At 44.9% G+C, this 21,499-nt stretch overlaps 1 protein-coding gene across 1 annotated transcript in view; it reads right to left on the reverse strand.

Moving 5' to 3' along the window:
* Positions 1-454: 454 nt before the first annotated feature.
* The window catches only part of LOC101614943 (regulator of G protein signaling 7 binding protein), a 125,705-nt gene continuing 104,660 nt past the window's right edge, over positions 455-21,499 (reverse strand). The window contains exons 5-6 of the mRNA XM_004671202.2: positions 17,132-17,202; positions 455-3,987 (exon numbers count right to left, since the gene is read on the reverse strand). Coding sequence (XP_004671259.1) covers positions 3,896-3,987; positions 17,132-17,202 — 163 coding nt within the window. The 3' untranslated portion in view covers positions 455-3,895. The remainder of the gene's footprint in view (positions 3,988-17,131; positions 17,203-21,499) is intronic.

Consider the following 21,499-nt stretch of genomic DNA (forward strand, 5'->3'; position numbering starts at 1 on the left):
TTAATTAGTTTAATACATCCATTTTTTCTTTATCATTCTTTCCTTTGGTATAATGCTTAGCAAAGCTTCCAGCCCATGAAAATTACAAATTTACCCACACTGACTGCCAATCTTTGTTCACTTATGTGCTTTAATATTTAAATATTCATTATATCCAAATGTATTTTGATGAAAGCTCTGAGGTATCAGTCTAATATTTCCTCCATGAAAGTCTAACCAGTTGTATGCAATATAACTTAATTATCCATCTTTTTCTCAGAGTTGGAATGTCATCTTTATAATATACTCGAGTGTTTTATGTTCTTGGGTCGATTGTAGACTATGTTTACATTCAGTGATTTCTTGTGAGGGCAATAGACCTATTGCTTTTCCTCATCCTAGCTGAAAGTTCAGCATTTTTGTGTGTGTGTGGTAAATATTCTAGGTCAATAGGAAACTACAGACGTTGCTTAGGCACGGGTGTGTGGGGTGGGAAGTTGAGCTGTGTGACAGATATCCCTAGTTCTTTCCACAATGAGACGCGTACGGTCTGAAATTCTCGACAATGACTGTTAATCTGGCCCATTTGTCTGTTGTCTAAGGTAAGGTAGCTCCTTTTGCACTTGGTGTTACTTGCTCCCCTCATGCCAAAGCTTAGCTCTCCCCAGGGGCAGTATTAGCAAACATCCTGACTGTTCCTCCCGCTGCACCAAGGAACCTAACGGTTAGGAGGTATGTTAGACATCTCCTCAGGAGCCTTTATACATTGCAGGAGAGCTGGGCTACTCCTAAAGCTTTCTTTACACTCCCGAATAGCGGTACAATCAGAACTCTGCGGCGAATCTGCATCTAATGCACACCAAACGTCGGTGGTCAGATCATCAGAGACCCTTTGGCCTTGGGGGCATTTCATGTATATGATCCGAAAATCTCTGGACTCAATCCTCACTGGTGAAAATCCCCCCAAAATTAAACCCCATGATTGACATAGAGTCCGTGGGAAGTTTCTTTCCTTTCTGTGTGTTGGTAGTTTTAAGGTTTCCCACAAAGGACATACATTCTTTGTAATCTGGGGAGGAGGGAGGGATAACTAACATAGGATATTAAAAATATGGTGTGAAAATGAGTGTGTGCCACAAAAAGTTTCATTCCTTTCTGCTTAAGCACATGGGTACATTAAAGAAGATAGGTTCAGTGTTCTCTCCTTACTCCTAGAGATTGCGGAATGTTTCTGCTAATCTCAAAGCCGGAGAGAGCAAAGGTTCATCCCGTGGAGTCACACCTGAGAAAGTCCTTTGGCAGGTCAGAGGAGAGAGGGGGCAGCTCCTGCAAAATTCACTGACATGTCTGACAGAGAGATGGTGAGTTACCCATGGCAACCATGAGCCAATGTAGTTATCAAACCGTTAAGTACTAAGTGTCATTTTAGGACCCGTTGCTGAAAGAGCATCTATAAATCTTGGAGTGTGTCTACAGGAACTATAAAACTGATCAAAGACCGGAAAACAGGCACGGAATAAAAGATAAGGTGGCTGACTCTATTACGTTAGATATGGAAAGTCTGGCTGGGTAATTAGATGAGTTTTCCCATCTCCATGAATAGCTAAGACAGCCTTCCCAGACATGGAGGTGAGACCTGAATTGATTAACAGTCTTCAGTTATACAAAGGACAATTGCACAGAAGGTGGGGCTGAGCAGGCTGTGAGCAGAGTGGAAGTGACTTGGGTCAGGCCTTTAGAAGAACATGCTGGACACCAAGGTTGGCCGTGTCACTTAGTCACTTTGCGTGGATTGCTAGCGATGAGCTTGAAGTAAGGGTCAATAAAGTCAGATAATCCGCAGAGGGCCGAGCTGGTTGCTAGGGACACGGCGATCTGAAAACAGTGGCCTTTAATTGAGATAACCTCAGGGGGTGAAGACGGACCAGATTCAGGAAAGCAAATTAGACCTTCCTCAAGCTTGGTTTATGGAAAGCCGGGGTAGCAGGCAGGAGAGTCTGGGAGGGATTGCTTGCTTTGCAAGCGCCACCGCCAGCCTACAGTCTTCAAATAACACGTTTCCACAGTTATTTAGTGAGTATTTCATTTAAAATATGGTCACTTTTTCCATATAATTTATCAGAGGTACTTCTATTTGAGAAGCCAGACCTTCTCGGAACTGCTCATCAACGACTGACTGCTCCTCGGAACACAACATTGATGGCCAACGTAAGGCTTCTAGCAACTGGTGAGATCCAAAAGAGACCAGCCACAGCCTTCTGAGGTCCCTTCTCACCAAAAATTCTTTCACTTTTAATACAAAAAGCTAGAAGAGAAGTCCAAGTGCTGTCTAGTTCCCACTCTAGATATTAATTTGAACTACATGGCGTTGCCATTGTTTTGTAGAGCAAAACCAGTCAAATGTCAGCAATTTCATACAATTGAACCCAACACACTAATTGTCCACATTCTTCATCTTCAAGGAAGCTAAAGGCTCTATTATTTTTCATTTTTAGGTCAAGATGCTAGTGCCCACGCAATGCATGTCCAGGCTTTGGTTTAAAGATGTGTCTTGGATAAACCACTTGTAGGCGTGAAGTTCAGCCTATTTATAGTGGACACTCGTTGCCTCTGACTTGAAGATGTTTTAGGTATGAAAAAGAAGGCAAGAAGTTAAAAAACTTCATCTTTCAACTCGCGGGAAATTCTATCTGGGGGAAAATGGGTCAAAGGAAGAATAGGGGGAAAACCATAACAGAATTTGTGCCATGTTGTAAGTTTAGTGGAGGAAGCACACAGCGAGCTGTGAGGAGTGAAGGAAACGCAGCACGGAGCTCCCCCACGTCTAATGTACAGTATTGCTTAATGTGTCCTGCTTTCAAGGGCCCGAGGGAAAGACAAGATACAGAGCACACGTTGGAAAAGCCGGACTTGCATAGTCATCTAAAATGAGCCAAGCTTAGCTTAACTAAAATGTTTCATCAACAACATAAAATGTTAAGTATTTTCTTTTTTCTTTTTTTTTAACGATCTGAGCTAATTCCAGCATGCCCTATGCGACTGAACACTATGCAGATGTGTGGACACCATGCTTCTGAGTTCAACTAGAACAAAATGTGATAATACTCAATTGCACATCGGACGGTAAGTGGATATATTACGACACCATTTCCTAACTGGGTAACGTCATTCTCCAAGAAGCTGAATAAAAGAAAAAGAGAGACACCATTGGATCAAAAGGAAATGAGTTGCCATGTGCGCCATATGAAGGCTTAAGGACTACTGTGTATTTACAAAACGTATGCACTTTTCATCTATGGTTTTCCTTGCATTATAAATTAAGATCTTTTTATGTTGACACTTTTAGGTTCTGACAGAATGGAAGACTAAATGTAAATGAGTACAGGGAAAGCAACAGGTAACATGTTTGGTTATAATATTGTGTCTAATGATACTGATAGATTGGATCTTTGAACACAGTTTTGCAGTTTTAAATAGATTTCTATATTTAAAGACTTCTTTCATATATGATAAATTGTTAACATGAGATCAGCAAGAGCTATAGATATACTATTATATGTGAAATAATTTCTTCTCTGTATAATACATTTTAAAAAAACCTTTGAGTCATTTAAAAATCATAATTCTTGCATTTGTCATGGTATGATTTAGAGCAGACATGCACAATGTCAACTTTAAAAATCCTTTTAAAAACAGCCTGCTATTTGAATCTGTTCTTTCTTTCTTATTTTTCTCGATGGCAGCTGCTTTTCAAGTGTAAAATCAGTTAAAAGGGCAGAGAGGCGGGTAAAGGTAATAAGGAAGCCAAGAAAACACAGTCAAAACCAACCACGGTGTCCGGCTGTGTGGATGTCTTCAGGTTTTGTGATTTTTTTTTTCAAGGTGATCTCCACGGTGGGTTTCCCGGAGGGACGTCCTAGCTGGAAACAAGACAACAGAGCCCGAAAAACCTTCTCTTCCGTCTTCTAACCAGAGGGTAGGGCGTTAAGTTCAGAAGGCTGCTGTCATCTGTGAGGGTAGTAAAGCGTGTGAGTGACAGACGAAACCACCTGCTCTTTCTGACGTGGCTTTCAAACCCCACACCATTCTTCAGGTCAGTTTCTACCCCAGCATTAGTGACATTTTGGGCCACATTTGTGTGTGTGTGTAGGAGGCTGTCCTGAGCATCTAACGGCACCCATAGTGTTCTTGGCCTCCAGAGACTAAGCTGTCCCCATTATCTGGGAAAACCAACCATGTTCCCAGATATGGTCAAGTGTCCTCTGGGGTGTGGGACAGGACCAAGTATCCTAAGGCTGAGACTCACAGCTTAGAATTACATTGAAAATACTTGGGAGACAGTCTTTTCCTTGGCAGAGGGATGGAACTCAACAACAGAAAGAACCCACGCTGAGTAAGGTTGACTTGTTTGACAAACTTGCCTCTCCTATTTACCAGTTCTGTGACATGGAGCCTGTCACTTAAGCTTCTTTTTTGAAAATATATGTTTTTTATTTGAGAGAGAGAGAAAGAGGGAGAGAGAGAGAGAGAAGGTGGGAGTGTCAGGGCCTCTACCCACTGCAAATGACTTCCAGACGCATGCGCCACCTTGTGCATCTGGCTTACATGAGCACTGGGGAACCGAACCTGGGTCCTTAGGCTTTGCAGGCACGCACCTTAACCAGTAAATCACCTTTACAACCCCACTTAGCCTTAAGCTTAACTGAACAGTTTGATAGTGAATGATACTTACTTTAGGTGAGGATTAAATGAAATAATCTATGAAAAACAATTCACTTTGGTGGGTAGCTTAGTGCCTAGCATAGAGAATGCATTCACTTAAGATAGCTATTAATAATGATTTCCCTTTACATAGTGTCATTTTCCTGGCTCCATTCTAGTTCCTTTATACCACAGGAAAAAGTTTCAGTTATCCCTGATCAAGTCTTTCCTCAGTACTTTCTAAAATTACCTAAGCATCCAGAGAAGACTGGTATCTATTGGGACCATGTGGTGGTTTGAGTCAGGTGTCCTCCATCAACCTAGGTGTGCTGAATGCGAGGTTCCCCGCTGATGGAGATTTGGGAATTAACACCTCCAGGAGGCCATGTATCATTGGGGGCGGGCTTATGGATGTTATAACCAATTTCCCCATGCCAGTGTTTGGCACACTCTCCTGATGCTATGGTCTACCTTATGTTGACCAGGGGGTGATGTCCACCCTCTGCTCATACCATCGTTTCCCCCTGCCATCGTGGAGCTTCCCCTTGAGCCTGTAAGCCAAATAAACCTTTATTCCCACAAGTTGCTCTTGGTTGGGTGATTTCTACCAGCAATGCAAACCTGACTGCAACAGTCCATAAGTTGGTTTTATTTTTGACCTGTGTATGTGTGTGTGCGCACACACATGCACGTGTGTGTGCAATGTGTGGATGTGTGTTCCTATAATCATGGGTACATGCACATGCATGCACGTGGAGACCATAGGTTAGATTGCCCTGTGGTCTCAGTTACTCCCAGAGCTGATTTACCTAGTCTAGCTAGGCAGTCTGCCCTGGGCATCTGGTGCCCTGCCTCCCACGTGCAGGGGTTACAAGTGGGCTGCCATGCACACTTGGCACTTGCAATAGGCGCTGACTGCAGTACTCATGATTGTGAGGTAAGTGCTATTTCCACTAAGCCATCTCCCTAGAGTCCTGGATCAATAAATTTGGGTTTGAAAATTTAGCATGATAATAAGTAGATTAATTCATTTTGTTGAATTGCGTTTTTTTTTTAATTTTTATTTTTTTGGTATTTATTTCTTCTTCTCTCTCTTTTTTTCTTTGTGGAGAGAGAGAGAGAGAAGATTGGTACACCAGGACTTCAGCCAGTGCAATCAACTCCAGACACTTGTACCACCTAGCGGGCATGTGCGACCTTGCACTTGCCTCACTTTTGTGTGTCTGCCTGATGTGGGATCTGGAGAGTTGAACATGGGTCCTTAGGCTTCGCAGGCAAGCAACTTAACTGCTAAGCAATCTCTCCAGCCCTGAGTTGGGTTTTTTAAAATCCAAAAGAGACGGAGACAGGAAAATCCTGCTAGAGTAGAATTAGCCAGGAGGGTCTCAGAATCCAAGAAGGACTACAGGAATAAGCTAGAAGGAATTGCCCCTAACCCTCCCTGGAGGTGTGCAAGTCCATAGTCCTATTAGAACAAAGTGGTTGGCTCACAATGTCCCTGTTAGGCACCCTGCCAGAGTGGAGCTGAGAGACCTCCTCTTCCCTTCTAACCTCGGGGAGAGAAAACCTTGGCTAAAGACGCAATACGGTGCAAGAAGAGTGGTGGACACAGGGAGGGAAATGCCTCATCTCAACAAAGCTTGTTTGGAGTCTAGGCTTTGTTTGTCTTGATTACGGAGCCTGAATTCTCAACAAACCAGGGACAAAAATCAATCCTGGCTTCCTGGTCCACTTACAGATCTGTCACCCAATGCTTTGGCCCACTTCTCTTAGTCGCTCATGCGTCATACTTACTTGTGAGTATTACCCATCAAAATTGTCAGGGACCCTGGCACTTGTACCATCTGTTATCAATTTAGATGTAACTTGTGTAGCAAGATGAGGAGAAAACGGGCACCCGGCTGGGCACATCAAAGGATTCAAACATCATCCCTTCCCCAGGTCTCCACAGATCAAAACCTTGTCCTAAAACTCAGATTCTTTTTTAAAATATATTTTATTTATTTGGTGGGGGGAATGGAGGTGCTAGGGTCTTTGGCCACTGCAAATGAATTCCAAGTGCATGTGCTACTTTGTGCATCTGGCTTTATGTGGGTACTGGGGAATAGAACCTGGGTCATTAGGCTTTGCAGTAGTAAAGCGCACCTTAACTCCTGAGCCATCTCTTCATTCCCCCAAAACTCAGATTCTTTTAACATGGAGAACAAAATGTCTATTTCCATCCATTCAATAATGAAAAATACTTATAATAACTTGAGTATCAACATTTTGCAAACTAAAGATAGTATTTTTTTTTTTTTTTTTTTACAATTAACTCATCCTGAGATCTAAGACAGTATAAGAAATGTCAAAGTCTATGCATTAAGGGCTGGAGAGAGGGCTTAGTGGTTAAGGCGTCTGCCTGCAAAGCCAAAGGATCCCGGTTTGACTCTCCAGGACCCACATAAGCCAGATGCACAAGGGGGGCGCATGCATCTGGAGTTTGTTTCCAGTGGCTGGCGGTCCTGGTGTATCCATTCTCTCTCTCTCTCTCTCTTTCTTTCTCTATCTCTCCACCTCTTTCTCTCTTTCAAGTGAATAAAAATGTGTTTTAAAAGAGAAACTGAGGGCTGGAGAGATGGCTTAGCGGTTAAGCGCTTGCCTGTGAAGCCTAAGGACCCCGGTTCGAGGCTCGGTTCCCCAGGTCCCACGTTAGCCAGATGCACAAGGGGGCGCATGCGTCTGGAGTTCGTTTGCAGAGGCTGGAAGCCCTGGCGCGCCCATTCTCTCTCTCTCCCTCTATCTGTCTTTCTCTCTGTGTCTGTCACTCTCAAATAAATTAAGAAAAAAAGAGAGAAACTGAACAAAAAGTCTATGCATTAACATAATTGTTTTCTAAAAATGTTTTTTTAATTTTATTTTTATTTGGTTATGAGAGAGAGAATGGGAGTGCCAGGGCATCTAACCATTGGAAAGAAACTCCAGATGCATGTGCCACCAGTACATCTGGTTTACATGGGTTCTGGAGAATCGAACCTGGGTCCTTAGGCTTCACAGGCAAGCAGCTTAACTGTTAAGCCATCTCTCCAGCCCCAGAATAATTTGTTTGTAGGATCTTCCAGAGATGAATCATGATATATTATGGAACAGAAAGGAATCATAACACACTTTTTTTTTTATCATTTCTAGAACTCTTACTTTGACCACCAATTATCAGTGAACTTAACCTAATTTCATGGTGCAAAGATCTATCAGGTTTTGAAGGGTGAAGTGTTTTACCTTTTGGGAGAATTTTGGAACCTGACTACACTTCCCGAAACTCAAGTTCACCAGAAATTCAATGCTTTTCTGGAACAAAGTCACCAAAATTGAGAAGATATTTATAGGGAAGAAAGATCTTTATATTTCCCTGATTTAAAAGACTTAGAGGATCTATATTCTATGGAAGTTGTCAATAAAAAGTAAAAATAAATATCATCTAATTTTTATGTCTACTTCCTTTGTTTCAAATCTTTAATAGAGTTTAGGAGGGACTTTTTTGTTTTCATTTTTGTTTTTCGAGGTAGTGTCTTGCTCTAGCCCAGGCTGACCTGGAATTCACTACGCAGTCTATGTAGGCATGTGCCACCATGCCCGGTTAGGAGGGAATTTTCATACGTAATAAAACTCAACTCTCACGTGCGTGTTCCCACTGCATGAGGAAATGTGTACCACAGTGTGGCACTTTGAAAAGGAAGTGTTTATGCTCATGTTGTGATCACATGTTTAGGCTTGCTCTCCTTTTTACATATTTAAAGCACACAGGTATTATGTGCAGATTCTGTGAGATCTTTCAAGTTTGAGCCGTCATAGTGAATGAAAAAGCCTTTCAATAGAACAGCCTTTCATCGTATTAAAACTCCCCTGGGTTGGAGAGATGGCTTAGCAGTTAAGGCACATGCCTGCAAAGCCTAAGGACCAGGTTCGATTCTCCAGGTATCAAGTAAGCTAGATGCACATGGTAGCGCCATGTGTCTGAAGTTCATTTGCAGTGGCTGGGGCCCTGACACACCCATTCTCTCTTTCTCTCTCTCCCCCTGTCTCAAATAAATAAACAAATAAATAAATCTTTAAAAAAAATTCCCCTTACTTGTGTGTGTGTGTGTATGTATATATATACACATACATACATATATATATACACATACACACACATACATATATATACATATACATATATATATATACATACATATATATACACATACATATATATACACATATTATATGTGTGTGTGTATATAGGATATATACATACATATATATGTGTGTGTTTATACACACACACACATATGTATATACATATATATATACATCTTTGATGTGAATTTTTCACATGTTTGCTTAGTCCAGAGCTTATCTGCTCATCACCTAGGGTTGAGGAGAAACACAAGCTCAAAAGTCTTTGGCAGAAACTGAGAGCAGCTTTGTACACCTTAGGAAGGCGTTGCCGGCAACCAAAACGGAAACTCACCAGCAGTGGGGGTGCCTGGGAAGAAGTCGCTCCACATCCAGTGAAGTCCTGCTCCCCACCTGAAGGGCTGCAGGGTGAAACAGTTCACCACTGACCAAGAACTTTCTGGGGGATTATGCGTTTGAGCTTTCTGGGAAATCATTGGCTTTCATTGCAAATACTTGCTTGGATGTATCTTAGTGAGGTTTTTTAAAAATTTGTTTTATTTTATTTATTTATTTATTTGGGAGCAACAAAGAGAGAAAGAGGCAGAGAGAGAGAGAGAGAGAGAGAGAGAGAGAGAGAGGAGAGAGGAGAGAGAGAGAGAATGGGTGCACCAGGGCCTCCAGCCACTGCAAACAAACTCCAGACGCGTGTGCCCCCTTGTGCATCTAGCTAACGTGGGTCCTGGGGAATCGAGCCTCTAACCGGGGTCCTTAGGCTTCATAGGCAAATGCTTAACCGCCAAGCCATCTCTCCAGCTTAGTGAGGTTTTTAAACATTTTCCCCCACCAAAGCATACACTTCTAGAAACCCATACGATGATGGGTTTCAAAATGAAAATGAAAAGTGGAAAAAGGAGAGGGGAGGAAAAAAAGAACTGGAGAGGATGAAAGAAAAGGAAGAGTCGGAAATTTAACCATCAATAAATTCAGAGGCTCTAGAATCCTCTAAGACACAATGATTCTATTTCTCCATTGCTCAGATTCCTTTCGCTGATCAAAACCTTTGCTATGTAGATGATGTGTTGAGAAAGATGAGGGGTGTGGACATGAGAAGCTTTCAAATAATAATCCCACCACAAAAAGAGGAAAACAATAATAACTAATAATAATCATCATCTGAGTTTAAAGCTGTGTCCTCAGATGTGAAGTGCATAAAACGGAATTGCAGTTGCAAGTTTCTATTCCAGGATATAGATACAGACGACAGAGATGTCGGTAGACAGAGGGAGCTTTTGTGAACACGGTGGCTCCCAAACACAAGCTGCATCGGCATCACCTGAGAGTCTGTCAGAGACTGGATTGCTGGCCACCTTCCATGTCTCAGTCACTAGGACTGAATTAGAGCGTCAACATTCCTTACACGGTCCTACCCTGGCCGATGTTGCACATTTTGAGAACCACCGAATTAAAGGAAGACCTGTTGAGTCAAAGGCCCTATGTTGGACAGGGAAGGTACTACCAAGATGGGTTTTAACTGAAGCATGGTCTCTGGCCTCAAAGAGCTTTCCTTGGGCTGGAGAGATGGCTTAATGGTTAAGGTGCTTGCCTGCGAAGCCTAAAGACCCAGATTTGATTCCCCAGAACCCACTTGGTGGTGCATGCGTCTGGAGTTTGCAGTGGCTAGTGGCCTTGGCATGCCTATTCTCTCTCTCTCTCTCCCTCCCTCCCTCTCTTTGTAATAAAAAGTTTTTGTTTTTTTTTTTATAAAAGAGCTTTCCTTGTATAACTATGAGAATGTATTGCAACAGCCAAAAGAGAGATTCTAACACAGTGCTGTTAGAATTTCCAAAGAAAGGGTACAGACAGATCACTCCTATTTAGAAAGCGAAACCCATTAGGAAAGATCCAAGGAAGACTTGGTGCTTATTTGGGCAAGAAGTGAAAAGAATGTGAAAAAACCAGCTGAATGCAGACATAGAGGCACCAATTGGTAGCCTAATTTGGGTTCAAATAGTCTCGTCTAATTGGAGTGAAGGGTTTATGAAGGAAAGGATGGTACGAAGTAAAACCACTCTGAAGTTCCCAAATATGCCCATGTGTTCCCTTGTTTTCCCATTGTTTCACCTGGAAAATCCCTCCCTCCTTGGATGAATGGGAATCTCCGTTAAGATGAGATTAAACATATTTTTCCTTTAGTTGTTTCTTACTGCACTCCTTCAAGGAACAATCAAATTCTGTCTTTTTACCAATATGTAAGTAATAACTCTATGAAAATCTCCCTACATTTACTTTTGCTGCCCCAGCTCTGCACTACCTGCTCATTCCAAGGTCCATGTATCAAGGCCTCCGTGTCCAAAATTCCTAGTCAGCTGTTGTTTTCATATCTTTGCACTGGTTTATTTGCAAATACAGAGAGATAGAGAGAAAGACAGAGAGAACGGGTGCACCAGGGCCTCCAGCTGCTACAAACAAACTTCAGATGCATGCACCACCTTGTGCATTTGGCTTTACGTGAGTTGAGCCTGGGTTGTTAGGCTTTACAGGCAAGCACCTTAACTGCTGAGCCATCTCTCCAAGCCCAGCTTGTTTTTTGTTTTTGCCACCACCATCAGTGACTATGTGTCTGCTAAATCCTGTGGACACCTGCAGTTCTTGTCCAGGTTGATAAGCTTGCCTAATTAAATATGTCCTTCCTTATGGACTTCTTTGATTCATTCCATAGTGTCCCTTTGGTTCTTCTCACAGCCCTTTATGGACTGCCCTTCTGTCCTCTCTAGTCACACGCTGTCATCCTCCACAGCTGTCTTCTGCGCCTGTCCTGTGGCTGGGATCGACTATTTGTAGGTACTCAGTGACCACCACGCTGAAAACGATCAGGTCCTTTTCCTGTTGCTCAGGTCACATCTCCCTTTAACACCCCTTGACCTCTGATCTGGGAGCTGTGTTCCATCAGTGGCTTCCCCTTCCCTCTCTTTAGTTAGTGACTGCTACTATCATTCACTCCTATTTACTGAGCCTGGTTTCATTCCTTAGTTCTGACTGGTATATCCTCCGCCCACATCCCTTGTCATTTTTAAAAAAAAAATTTTTTTTTAAATTTATTTATTTGAGAGCGACAGACACAGAGAGAAAGACAGATAGAGGGAGGGAGAGAGAATGGGCGCGCCAGGGCTTCCAGCCTCTGCAAACGAACTCCAGACGCGTGTGCCCCCTTGTGCATCTGGCTAACGTGGGACCTGGGGAACCGAGCCTCGAACCGGGGTCCTTAGGCTTCACAGGCAAGCGCTTAACCGCTAAGCCATCTCTCCAGCCCTCCCTTGTCATGTTGTCAGATCTTGGGCATTTCTCACCTAAAGCATATTATTCGCCTCCTCATCAAAGCCTTCCAACGGCTCCATGCAAACCTCACCTCTCACTCTCAACATCGCTCATAGTTCACCTACCTCTCCCACGTGTCCCGCCGTCATACTGCCCAGCCGCGGAAGCACCGTGGCTTATAACACCCTCCCTGCCCTTTCATGTTTCTCCTCACATCAAGATTTCTCTGTGTGCTTCTTTCCATGTTTTTCTGTGGATAACTCCTACACATCCTCAAACATCTCAGCTGAGAGACTTTCCAAACAGCAAAGCAAGCTCTAATGATTCCTCATTCTCCATTCAAACCTGGACTTGGTGAGAATCCAGCATGTTCCTGTAGCAATCGGTGTCGAACCGTTATGCTCTAACTGCCACTTTCTGTGGCTTTCCAATAATGTGTGTGTGTGTGTGTGTGTGTGTGTGTGTGTGTGTGTATGTGTGTGTGCGCGCACACACACACACACTTCACGGTTGTTTTCAGAGTTCAGACGCTGATCCCAATGGCCCCTGCATGATTGCTCTGAGGGCAGGAGCACAGCATGTGGAAGAGCTTGCCCGGAGATTCTCTTCTGTTCTGCCCTGTTGAGAGAGTCGGCATCTGGGGGGTGGGGGACAGAGAGACACCCCAGCACCAAGCACAGAATTTGGCAATGTTGTGTTGCCCGTGACATGTTGAATGATGGGTGGGACAGTGGATCCCAGGCCTGCTTCCCCTAGTAGGTAACAAGCAGACTTTCATGTTTGTGAGTAGGGTCTCAACATCATCAGAGTAAGGCATGAGAAACTGACGTGTGGGTTAGATGAGAAGAGACAGATAAACAGATGGATAGATAGCAGATAGATAGATTGATAGATGGACAGTAGACAGATGGATAGATAGATAAGAGGTGTCACTGTTGGTAAAGTTGCCTAAAATAACCTTCAAATACTGGACGGTTCACAGAAAATCTTGATATTTGGTCTTGGGAAAAGGGCCTAAAAAGTCATCTCTAGGCATCCAAAAACTCTTCTGCTGATATGCCAGATTGGTTCTGGATCTAGGGTGCAGGCTGGAGCAGGCGGGAGTGTAGGCCAAGGAGAGCTGTTCATAGGCTTAGTGAAATCTGCAGCGCAACTGTGCCCTGATGGACGTCGAACAAATTTCCTTCAATACTTCCTCCCAGGTTGGTTCCAGTGCAGGCTACTGGCAAGCAAATTCTATGGAGGAGCAAAATACCTATAACATCCCACAACATTCACGAAGTCAGAACTTCAGGAAAGGTGAAACTGTCTTTCAGGCTTAATTCCTTTCTACCGATTTGATTTGTTTTATAACAGCATGCATTGAGAAGATGCACGTCCTTCAGTTTCCCATTTCCTTTTAGCCTGTGTCAAGCAACCTTGTGGGGGACTGATGGGGGGGGTCCCCACAGGTGGTCCCATTTGTAATCCATTCCGCACAGCAAGATGATTGTAATTAATGCAGCTCCCTCCAGGACCGCCAGTGACCCGGAATGGAGGACAGGCGAGGCGCTGAAGCAGGGAAACACTAAAATCAAAACCCAGCAGCAATCCGAGGGCCAGGAAACCTGGGCATTGCCACGGTGGCCACGGAGCTGCCGCAGAACGAGGGTGGCCAGCTCTCCTGCGTTCTTTCCCCGACTGCAGGAGGACACAGCAGGACAAGGCCTCGTCTAAAACGAAGGCTCCCTTGCTAACCATTGGATTTCCTGTGGTTAGCCACCTCCACCCTTTTCTTTTCCACTGAAAATCAATTTCAAGTGAACTTTCCTTGAATCAAGTCTTGACTGTGTAGGAAGTGGGAAAGTTATGATTAAATCTTGAGCTGCTGAGATAAACGCAGAAACATTTCTGAGTGGGGGACTAAAATGGAGCCTTGGGGAAAAGGGGAAATCGAAGATGTCAGGGGTGCACATGGCTGGTTCGAGCAGGAAAACCACGACCAGCAATGATATCTCCCCCTTCTGTGTTCTCAACACACAAGTTAATAGGATAAAAACAGAAAGGAACTAGGCCAGGAAGGAAACAGATGGTTTTCTATATGAGTTTCAGCCAATTAGAATCAGATTTTACGGGCATGAGCTGGAATCATTTTTCTAACTTCTCCTCTGACACTTTCCTGCACCTATTAAGCAGTGTAGTACACAAATCACAAGAGTAGGGGACGTCTCCGTGGCTATCTGGGTCTATACAATCACAGAGAACATCTGGATGATCCCTGCAATAAATATACCTATATTTATATTGAAATGACTGACACAGCTATATGCTGAATTATCGGTCAGCGTGGAGAGTGTTTAAGATGCTTTGGTTTACAGTATAGGCTTCATGGCACTCACGATATTCAGCCTGGGGCACCTGAATATGTGCTTCAGAAAGAGACCTGGGAGCTGTCGATAAGGGGGGACATACCAAATCTGTTGGCACTGAAGACACGTGCCCCAAATCCGAAGTCCCCATGACCAGTGCTCTGACCCAGGAGGCTCAGGACTGATCCACGCAGACGTGACACATAGTCTTAGGTAAGGTGACTTCTAGTTGATGCTGATTTGAGAATCTCCTCAGCAAAGCTGGGTGGGTCGGCTATAACTAATCACAGTGGTTGCAGCGACAAAAAGTACAATACTGAAGCCGCCCGAAGGTCGCTAGCAAGCGAGTGGCTCGGCGCCTCACGTCATTCCCACAGCAGCCCTGTGAGGCAGGCAGCGCCGCTCTCTCTCTTTCATGATCAAGGACACTGGCATTTTGAGAAGCTAAACAACTTGTTCCGGGGCAGATCCAGCAGCTGAGCCCAAGTCTAACCTGAATCCAAGCTCTTCATCCTCAACTCCACCCGCCCCCCTTTTTTTGTCTTTTTCTAGCAAGACCAGCATAATCACCCATCACTCCAACACAACGGTTTTCTTTGAATACTCAGAAGCGCACTTACAAGCACACTAACCCGTTTGGGCCCTTGGCTTGGTGGACAGGCCTCCAGGGGTGCTTGGAACTATGCACCCCACATCCTGCCTCCTAGCCTGACCCAGCTCTTTCGGGCAGGGCAGGGCACGCTACCCCAGCCCTGTGTCCTCACTGCCACCTCTCCACCTTCTGTCGAGCTGCTCCCTTAGCCCCGCTGCCAAGCCCTCCGCCCTCCTCTGTGCCTGGCTCCCTCCCCGGCAGGCAGCGCTCAATCCTCCCTCCTACCCTGGCTCTACGACTGGAAACGGGAGGACTCTCCTTCTTGCCTCTGAAAAGCCTTTCCTGCTCTCTACATATCCCTTCCTAAGGCAGATGCTTGGCCGCTTTAGCCATGTATGTTTAATGAAAAAGCACTTACGATTTGCCTTTGGACACATCTTCAGTTCCGAGGTGCGGCAAAGCTGGGTGCAGGTTTAACAAACAGGTGGCATTGTACAATGTCCCAGGTTCTAGATACTGGGGACTTCAGTCGTGAAGAAAAGCAGAGGCCCTTCCTTCACTGTGTTAACTGGCCTCATTCCTGAGCCTTCCTAGCATCACTCTGGAGATAGCCTATCTAAGTTCCAATTCACATCCTGGTGTTTTTACTTACAGTCTGTAGGATTTTGGCCAAGGTGGCTAACCTCTGTATCAGTTCCCTGTATATTGTGTAGACAGTAACAGTCCTTTTCTCAAAGTTGCTTTTGAATTAAATAAAGATCAAGTGTGGCTCAGTGGTACAGCATTTGCTTAGCATGTGAGGTTTGATTCATAATATGCAGAAAAAAAGAATTACATCAGCTAGGAGCTGGAGAGATAGCTCACTGGTTAAAGTACTTGCCTGCAAACCCTAAGGAATCAGGTTTGAGTCCCCAGTACTCACATAAAGCCAGAATTGCAAGATGGCACATGTGTCTAGAGTTCGTTTGTAGTGGCTAGAGGCCCTGGTGTGCCCATTCTCTCTCTTTCTATTGCCTCTGTCCCATAAAACAAACAAATAAAAGAATTACATAAGTTAAAAGAGCTAATATATATAAAGTATTCAAGACACAGTATAAGGTGCCCAGCACATGCTAATTATTGATATTATCATTGTTTTTTTAATTATTGATATTATCAATGTAACATGAAGACACAGGAATCTTCCTGCATTAGGCCATCAACCTCATGCAGTGACCAGCTAAGTTTTTGGTCCTACTGTGTGGCCATACTTGGGGTGGTACTTTCTATGGCATGTGACGGGCCCAGGGAGGGGAAGACCACCTGCTTCTAGGCCAGTGTGACCCAGTCCCCTCACTACAGTCTCCTCATATGTTCTTGAAGAAAGACAAATGTAAGGCTCGAGAGAGGGCCCCGCTTGCTAAGCACGCATGAGGACCTGAGGGCCCGTGACTGCCCACAGTTCAAATCTCCAGCTCTCCTGTAAACAGCTGGACATGGTCATGCACGCCGGTAACCCCGACCCTGCGAGGGAGCAGATACCAAAAACTCTGTAGAGCATGACAAGACATGGAATCAGTAAAAAGAGAAACTCCAGGGCTGGAGAGAAGGCTTAGCAGTTAAGTCTGAGAAACCAAAGGACCCAGGTTCGACTCCCCAGTACCCACATGAGCCAGATGCACAAGGTGGTGCATGTGTCTGGAGTTCATTTGCAGTGGTTGGTGGCCCTGGAGTGCCCATTCTTCTTTCTCTCAGATAAATTAAAAAAAAACAAAAAACAACAACAAAAAAAAAAACCTCAACCCAAAACAAGGCCAGACAGAAAAGCAATGGGACAGACACCTGACATTCCCCTCTGACAGCCAAAGGCTAGTATGTGGGGCCCCACAAGGACACATACATGTTCATACATCATACACTCCATACCACACACATACACTTTTCCCACAACGGAAAATGTACATCCAGTGATGCCCACCGTTTGTGGAAAACACTTGCTTTACTTTCTTAAGGCATTAGTGCAAAATTTATCATATTACCAATATCTTCTACCTCAAAAAGAAATCCTAAGACTCACCTTGATTTTTCAGTGGTAAAGGCATCGTTTCCCTGAGTTTGCTTAAAAGGTTTTTCATTTCTCGCATGTCTCTGTAAAATTGATAAAAAGAAAGAAAAATCAGCTTTGTAAAGTTTCAAAATGAAAGGGCAAATGGTCTGTTTCATGAGACAACCAAAGGGCGAAAACCTAATTGTGCTAGCTCTAATTTCCAGCAGGCAAATATTGAATTTATTTTGCTTTTACCAAAAAAAAACAAAAAGAAAAGAAAAGAAAAAGAAAGAAAGAAAAGTCTAAAATAGGCTGGCTCCAGCACGAACAAGAACTAGAACATTCTGCCAAATGTTTCCACAGGTGGCTCTTCAGCAGGAGGCCTTACCTCTGCCTCCAGTCAGACCTGGCTGGGTTCAGAAAGGAGCCTTTGGTCATGGCCATGGGGTTTCTGGTGTACAGGGAGAGGCCAGGGACACCCAACTAAAACAGTGTGTTCCCGGGGAGTGGGGAGGCCCGGGTGCTGTTGCAGCCTATGGCCACATGGCTGTCTTCCTATGGAGAAATTTGCCATGGTCAGCTGGCATTTAAGAGTTTAAGTCGGGCATGGTGGCACACGCCTTTGATCCAAGCACTTGGGAGGCAGAGGAAGGAGGATCGCCATGAGTTCGAGGCCACCCTGAGACTACATAGTGAATTTCAGGTCAGCCTGGGCTAGAGCGAGGCCTTGCCACGAAAAAAAAAAAAGTGTGTTCTTACTATAAGCATTTAAAATTTATTTATTTATGTATTTATTTATTTATGAGAGAGAGAGAATGGGCATGCCAGGGCCTCAGCCATTGCAGACAAACTCCAGATGTGTGTACCACTTTGTGCATCTGGATTACGTGGGTCTTGGGGAATCAAACCTGGGATCTTAAGTTTCTCAGGCAAGCACCTTAACTGCTAAGCCATCTCTCCAGCCCTGACAAGCATTCTTGAGGGATAATGTTTGCAACTGGTTGATGGAAGAGGGATTCTTTGTTTCAGTGCTAGGGTACAGGGGTCAAGCTCAGGGTCTTGTGAAAAACCTCACAAACACTCCACCACGGAGCGACGCACCTAGCTGCTGATTCCTTGAGACAGGGAATCTAGGCATGGCCTTGAACTTGTGATCCTCCTGCTTTGGGGCTGGCTTCACGGGCAAGTTGCCTCCATGCCTGGGAAGTGATGTGATTCTAAAACCTCAAGAGAACAGCGCGGCATGAGGAGAGAGGGGACGCATAGGGGGTAGCTGGGTTGTCCTCTAGTCCTCGCTTTTCCTCCCAAGTTCCCCGGATTGTCCCTCACGCCACTGCTCATCTCAGAGGGCACAGGGCCTCAAACCCTAGTCCAGTGGGGCGGTCTCAAGGGCCTGCAGCACAAGGCAGCAGAGAGCCGGCCTTGCGACCTCCCCAGGGAGGTGGTTTCCATCTGTGTCGCTCAGTAGAGACCGTGCTCTAGAACATGGTGGCGTATTTCATCTACATCAGGTAAAAATGAACACTTGGTGCTCAAGTCAGATACATCTTTGAATTACTGTACGATAGCCGGGCATTTGCAAGCATTTTGGGTTTAAGCATGGTTTGTAGAGTAAGAAAATCCTAAAGTTGAACCTGGCCTGGTGGCACAGGCTTGTAATTCTAGCTACTCATGAGACTGAGGTAGAAGGATTGCAAGTTCAAGACCTGCCTGGCTACAGAATGACTCAAAGCCAGCCTGAGCAACTTGGTACATTTAACAACAACAACAAAAAGAAATAAAAGAAATGCTAGGTGCAGTGGTGCATGCCTTTAATCCTAGCCCTTGGGAAGCAGAGGATAGCTGTGAGTTCAAGACCAGCTTGAGACTACAGAGTGAGTTCTAGGTCCACCTTGCTGATACTCTACCTCAAAAAACACACAAACTGAAAATTGAAAGAAAACGAGGCTGGAGATACAACTTCAGTAAAGCACTTGTTGATCATGTGTAGGGCCAATGGTTCAACACCTACTATCAAAATAAAATATATGTAAGTGAAAGGTTTTCTACATATTTGCTTATTATTCTTTGAGGAAAGAGCCAGCATTCAATTTCAGGTGTGAAACTTTCAGTCCAGCTCAGAAAACATCACGAATCTGTTGATGGGGTTTGAGGGCCATTATGTTGAGAGACACCAGGGACCTCAAGCTCACCACAAGGGCCTGGTATGAAGGGGGAACTCAAGTACTCAAGTCTTAAGAAATGCTGATTGGGGGTCTGGGGAAATGGCTTAGCTGTTAAGGTGTTTTCCTGCGAAGCCCAAGGACCATGGTTCGAACCTCCAGGACCCACATAAGCCAGATCCACAAGGGGGTACGTGCGCCTGGAGTTTGTTTGCAGCGTCTGGAGGCCCTGGTGCACCCATTCTCTCTGCCTCTTTCTCTGTCTCTCTCTCAAGTAAATAAATAAGTAAATAAAATATTTTAAAAAGCATTTTTGGGAAAAATAAAGAATCACTGATTGGGGCAGGAGAGATGGCTCAGCAGTTAAGACAAGGCTTGCCTACAAAGCCTAACAACCTGGGTTAGATTCCCCAGTACCCACATAAAGCCAGATGAACAAAATGATACATGCATTGGAAGTTTGTTTGCAGTGACTGGAGGACTTGGCATGGCCAATCTCTCTCTCTCTCTCTCTCAAATAAATAAATAATAAATAAATAAACAAAATATTAAAAAATAAATGTTGGGCTGGAGAAATGGCTTAGCAGTTCAGGTGCTTGCCTGTGAAGCCTAAGAACTCATGTCTGTCCAGGCCCCACCTAAGCCAGACGCACGTCGACGCAAGCATGCAATGTCGCACATGTGCACTAGGGGGCGCACATGTCTGCAGCTCGTTTGCAGTGGCTGAAGACTGGCGGCTGGTGTGCCTATTCTCTCTCTGCCTCTATCAAATTAAAAAAAATTCTTTTTTAAATAATTTCTCATTTGAAAAGCCAGGCGGGGCGGCGCACGCCTTTCATCCCAGCACTCGGGAGGCAGAGGTAGGAGGATCACTGAGTTTGAGGTCATCCTGAGACTACAGAGTGAATCCTAGGGCAGCCTGGGCTAGATCAAGACCCTACCTCGAAAAAAAAAAAAAAAAAAGAATTGCTTCTTTGAGAAAGAAATAGCTTTGTCTGTGGGGGACAGTGCACGACGACGAGGCATTAGGAACCAGAGAGCCGGCGAGGAAGGACTCCTAAGTGAAGGGCCCCTTCCACGCTCGCGCTGCGGGCAAGCCGGGTGGGTGGGAAGGTCGAGGGAGGCAGCCCCGGGAGAAGGCGCCTCCGTCACCTTGGGCTGCTGCACAGGACCGTCTCCTGTGTGCCGCCAACCCAATCAACCCCACCTGGGGCCTGAGCATGGACCATTTTAAACACACAGGCCTGTCTGGGACCCACTGAGCTCTGGACGGACAGAAAGGGAGAGCCGAGGACGCCCTTCCCATACCAGCGCTACCGGCCCTACTTATGCAAGGCTTGTCGTCCCCTTCGGTCAGATAGACTCATTACTGGCCAGCTGAAGTTCCGCAGTGCTGCCAACACTATGGGCTTTCCTACCCCACTTTGCAGGCTACCTTGCCTTAACCTGTGTGCTTTCCTACCCCACTTTGCAGGCTACCTTACCTTAACCTGTGGGCTTTCCTACCCCACTTTGCAGGCTACCTTGCCTGAACCTGTGTGCTTTCCTACCCCACTTTGCAGGCTACCTTACCTTAACCTGTGGGCTTTCCTACCCCACTTTGCAGGCTACCTTGCCTTAACCTGTGGGCTTTCCTACCCTACTTTGCAGGCTACCTTGCCTTAACCTGTGGGCTTTCCTACCCTACTTTGCAGGCTACCTTGCCTTAACCTGTGGGCTTTCCTACCCTACTTTGCAGGCTACCTTGCCTTAACCTGTAGGCTTTCCTACCCTACTTTGCAGGCTACCTTGCCTTAACCTGTGGGCTTTCCTACCCTACTTTGCAGGCTACCTTGCCTGAACCTGTGGGCTTTCCTACCATACTTTGCAGGCTACCTTGCCTTAACCTGTGGGCTTTCCTACCCTACTTTGCAGGCTACCTTACCTTAACCTGTGGGCTTTCCTACACTACTCTTGCAGCCATCTAAGCTTAGGAAATGTGATTAGAGGCGCTGTTCAATGTGTCTGACAGGGAAAATACCTTTGCTGATGGTTTCTGCTTTCAACACAGCATTCTGTCCCCCCCCCCCCCGCAACTTGGGAACAGAGCAAAGAATTTTCTATTGTATAAATTAAGATACATCACTCCCTCACCATTTGTCCAGAGTGCTATCAAGCTGGGAAAAACAGCCTTATTGTATGAATTATTGGATATCCAAGCTTATAAAAATTCAGATTTTATTAATAGCACATAATT

Source organism: Jaculus jaculus, chromosome 20 (genome assembly GCF_020740685.1).
Source record: "Jaculus jaculus isolate mJacJac1 chromosome 20, mJacJac1.mat.Y.cur, whole genome shotgun sequence".
Lineage (NCBI taxonomy): Eukaryota > Metazoa > Chordata > Mammalia > Rodentia > Dipodidae > Jaculus > Jaculus jaculus.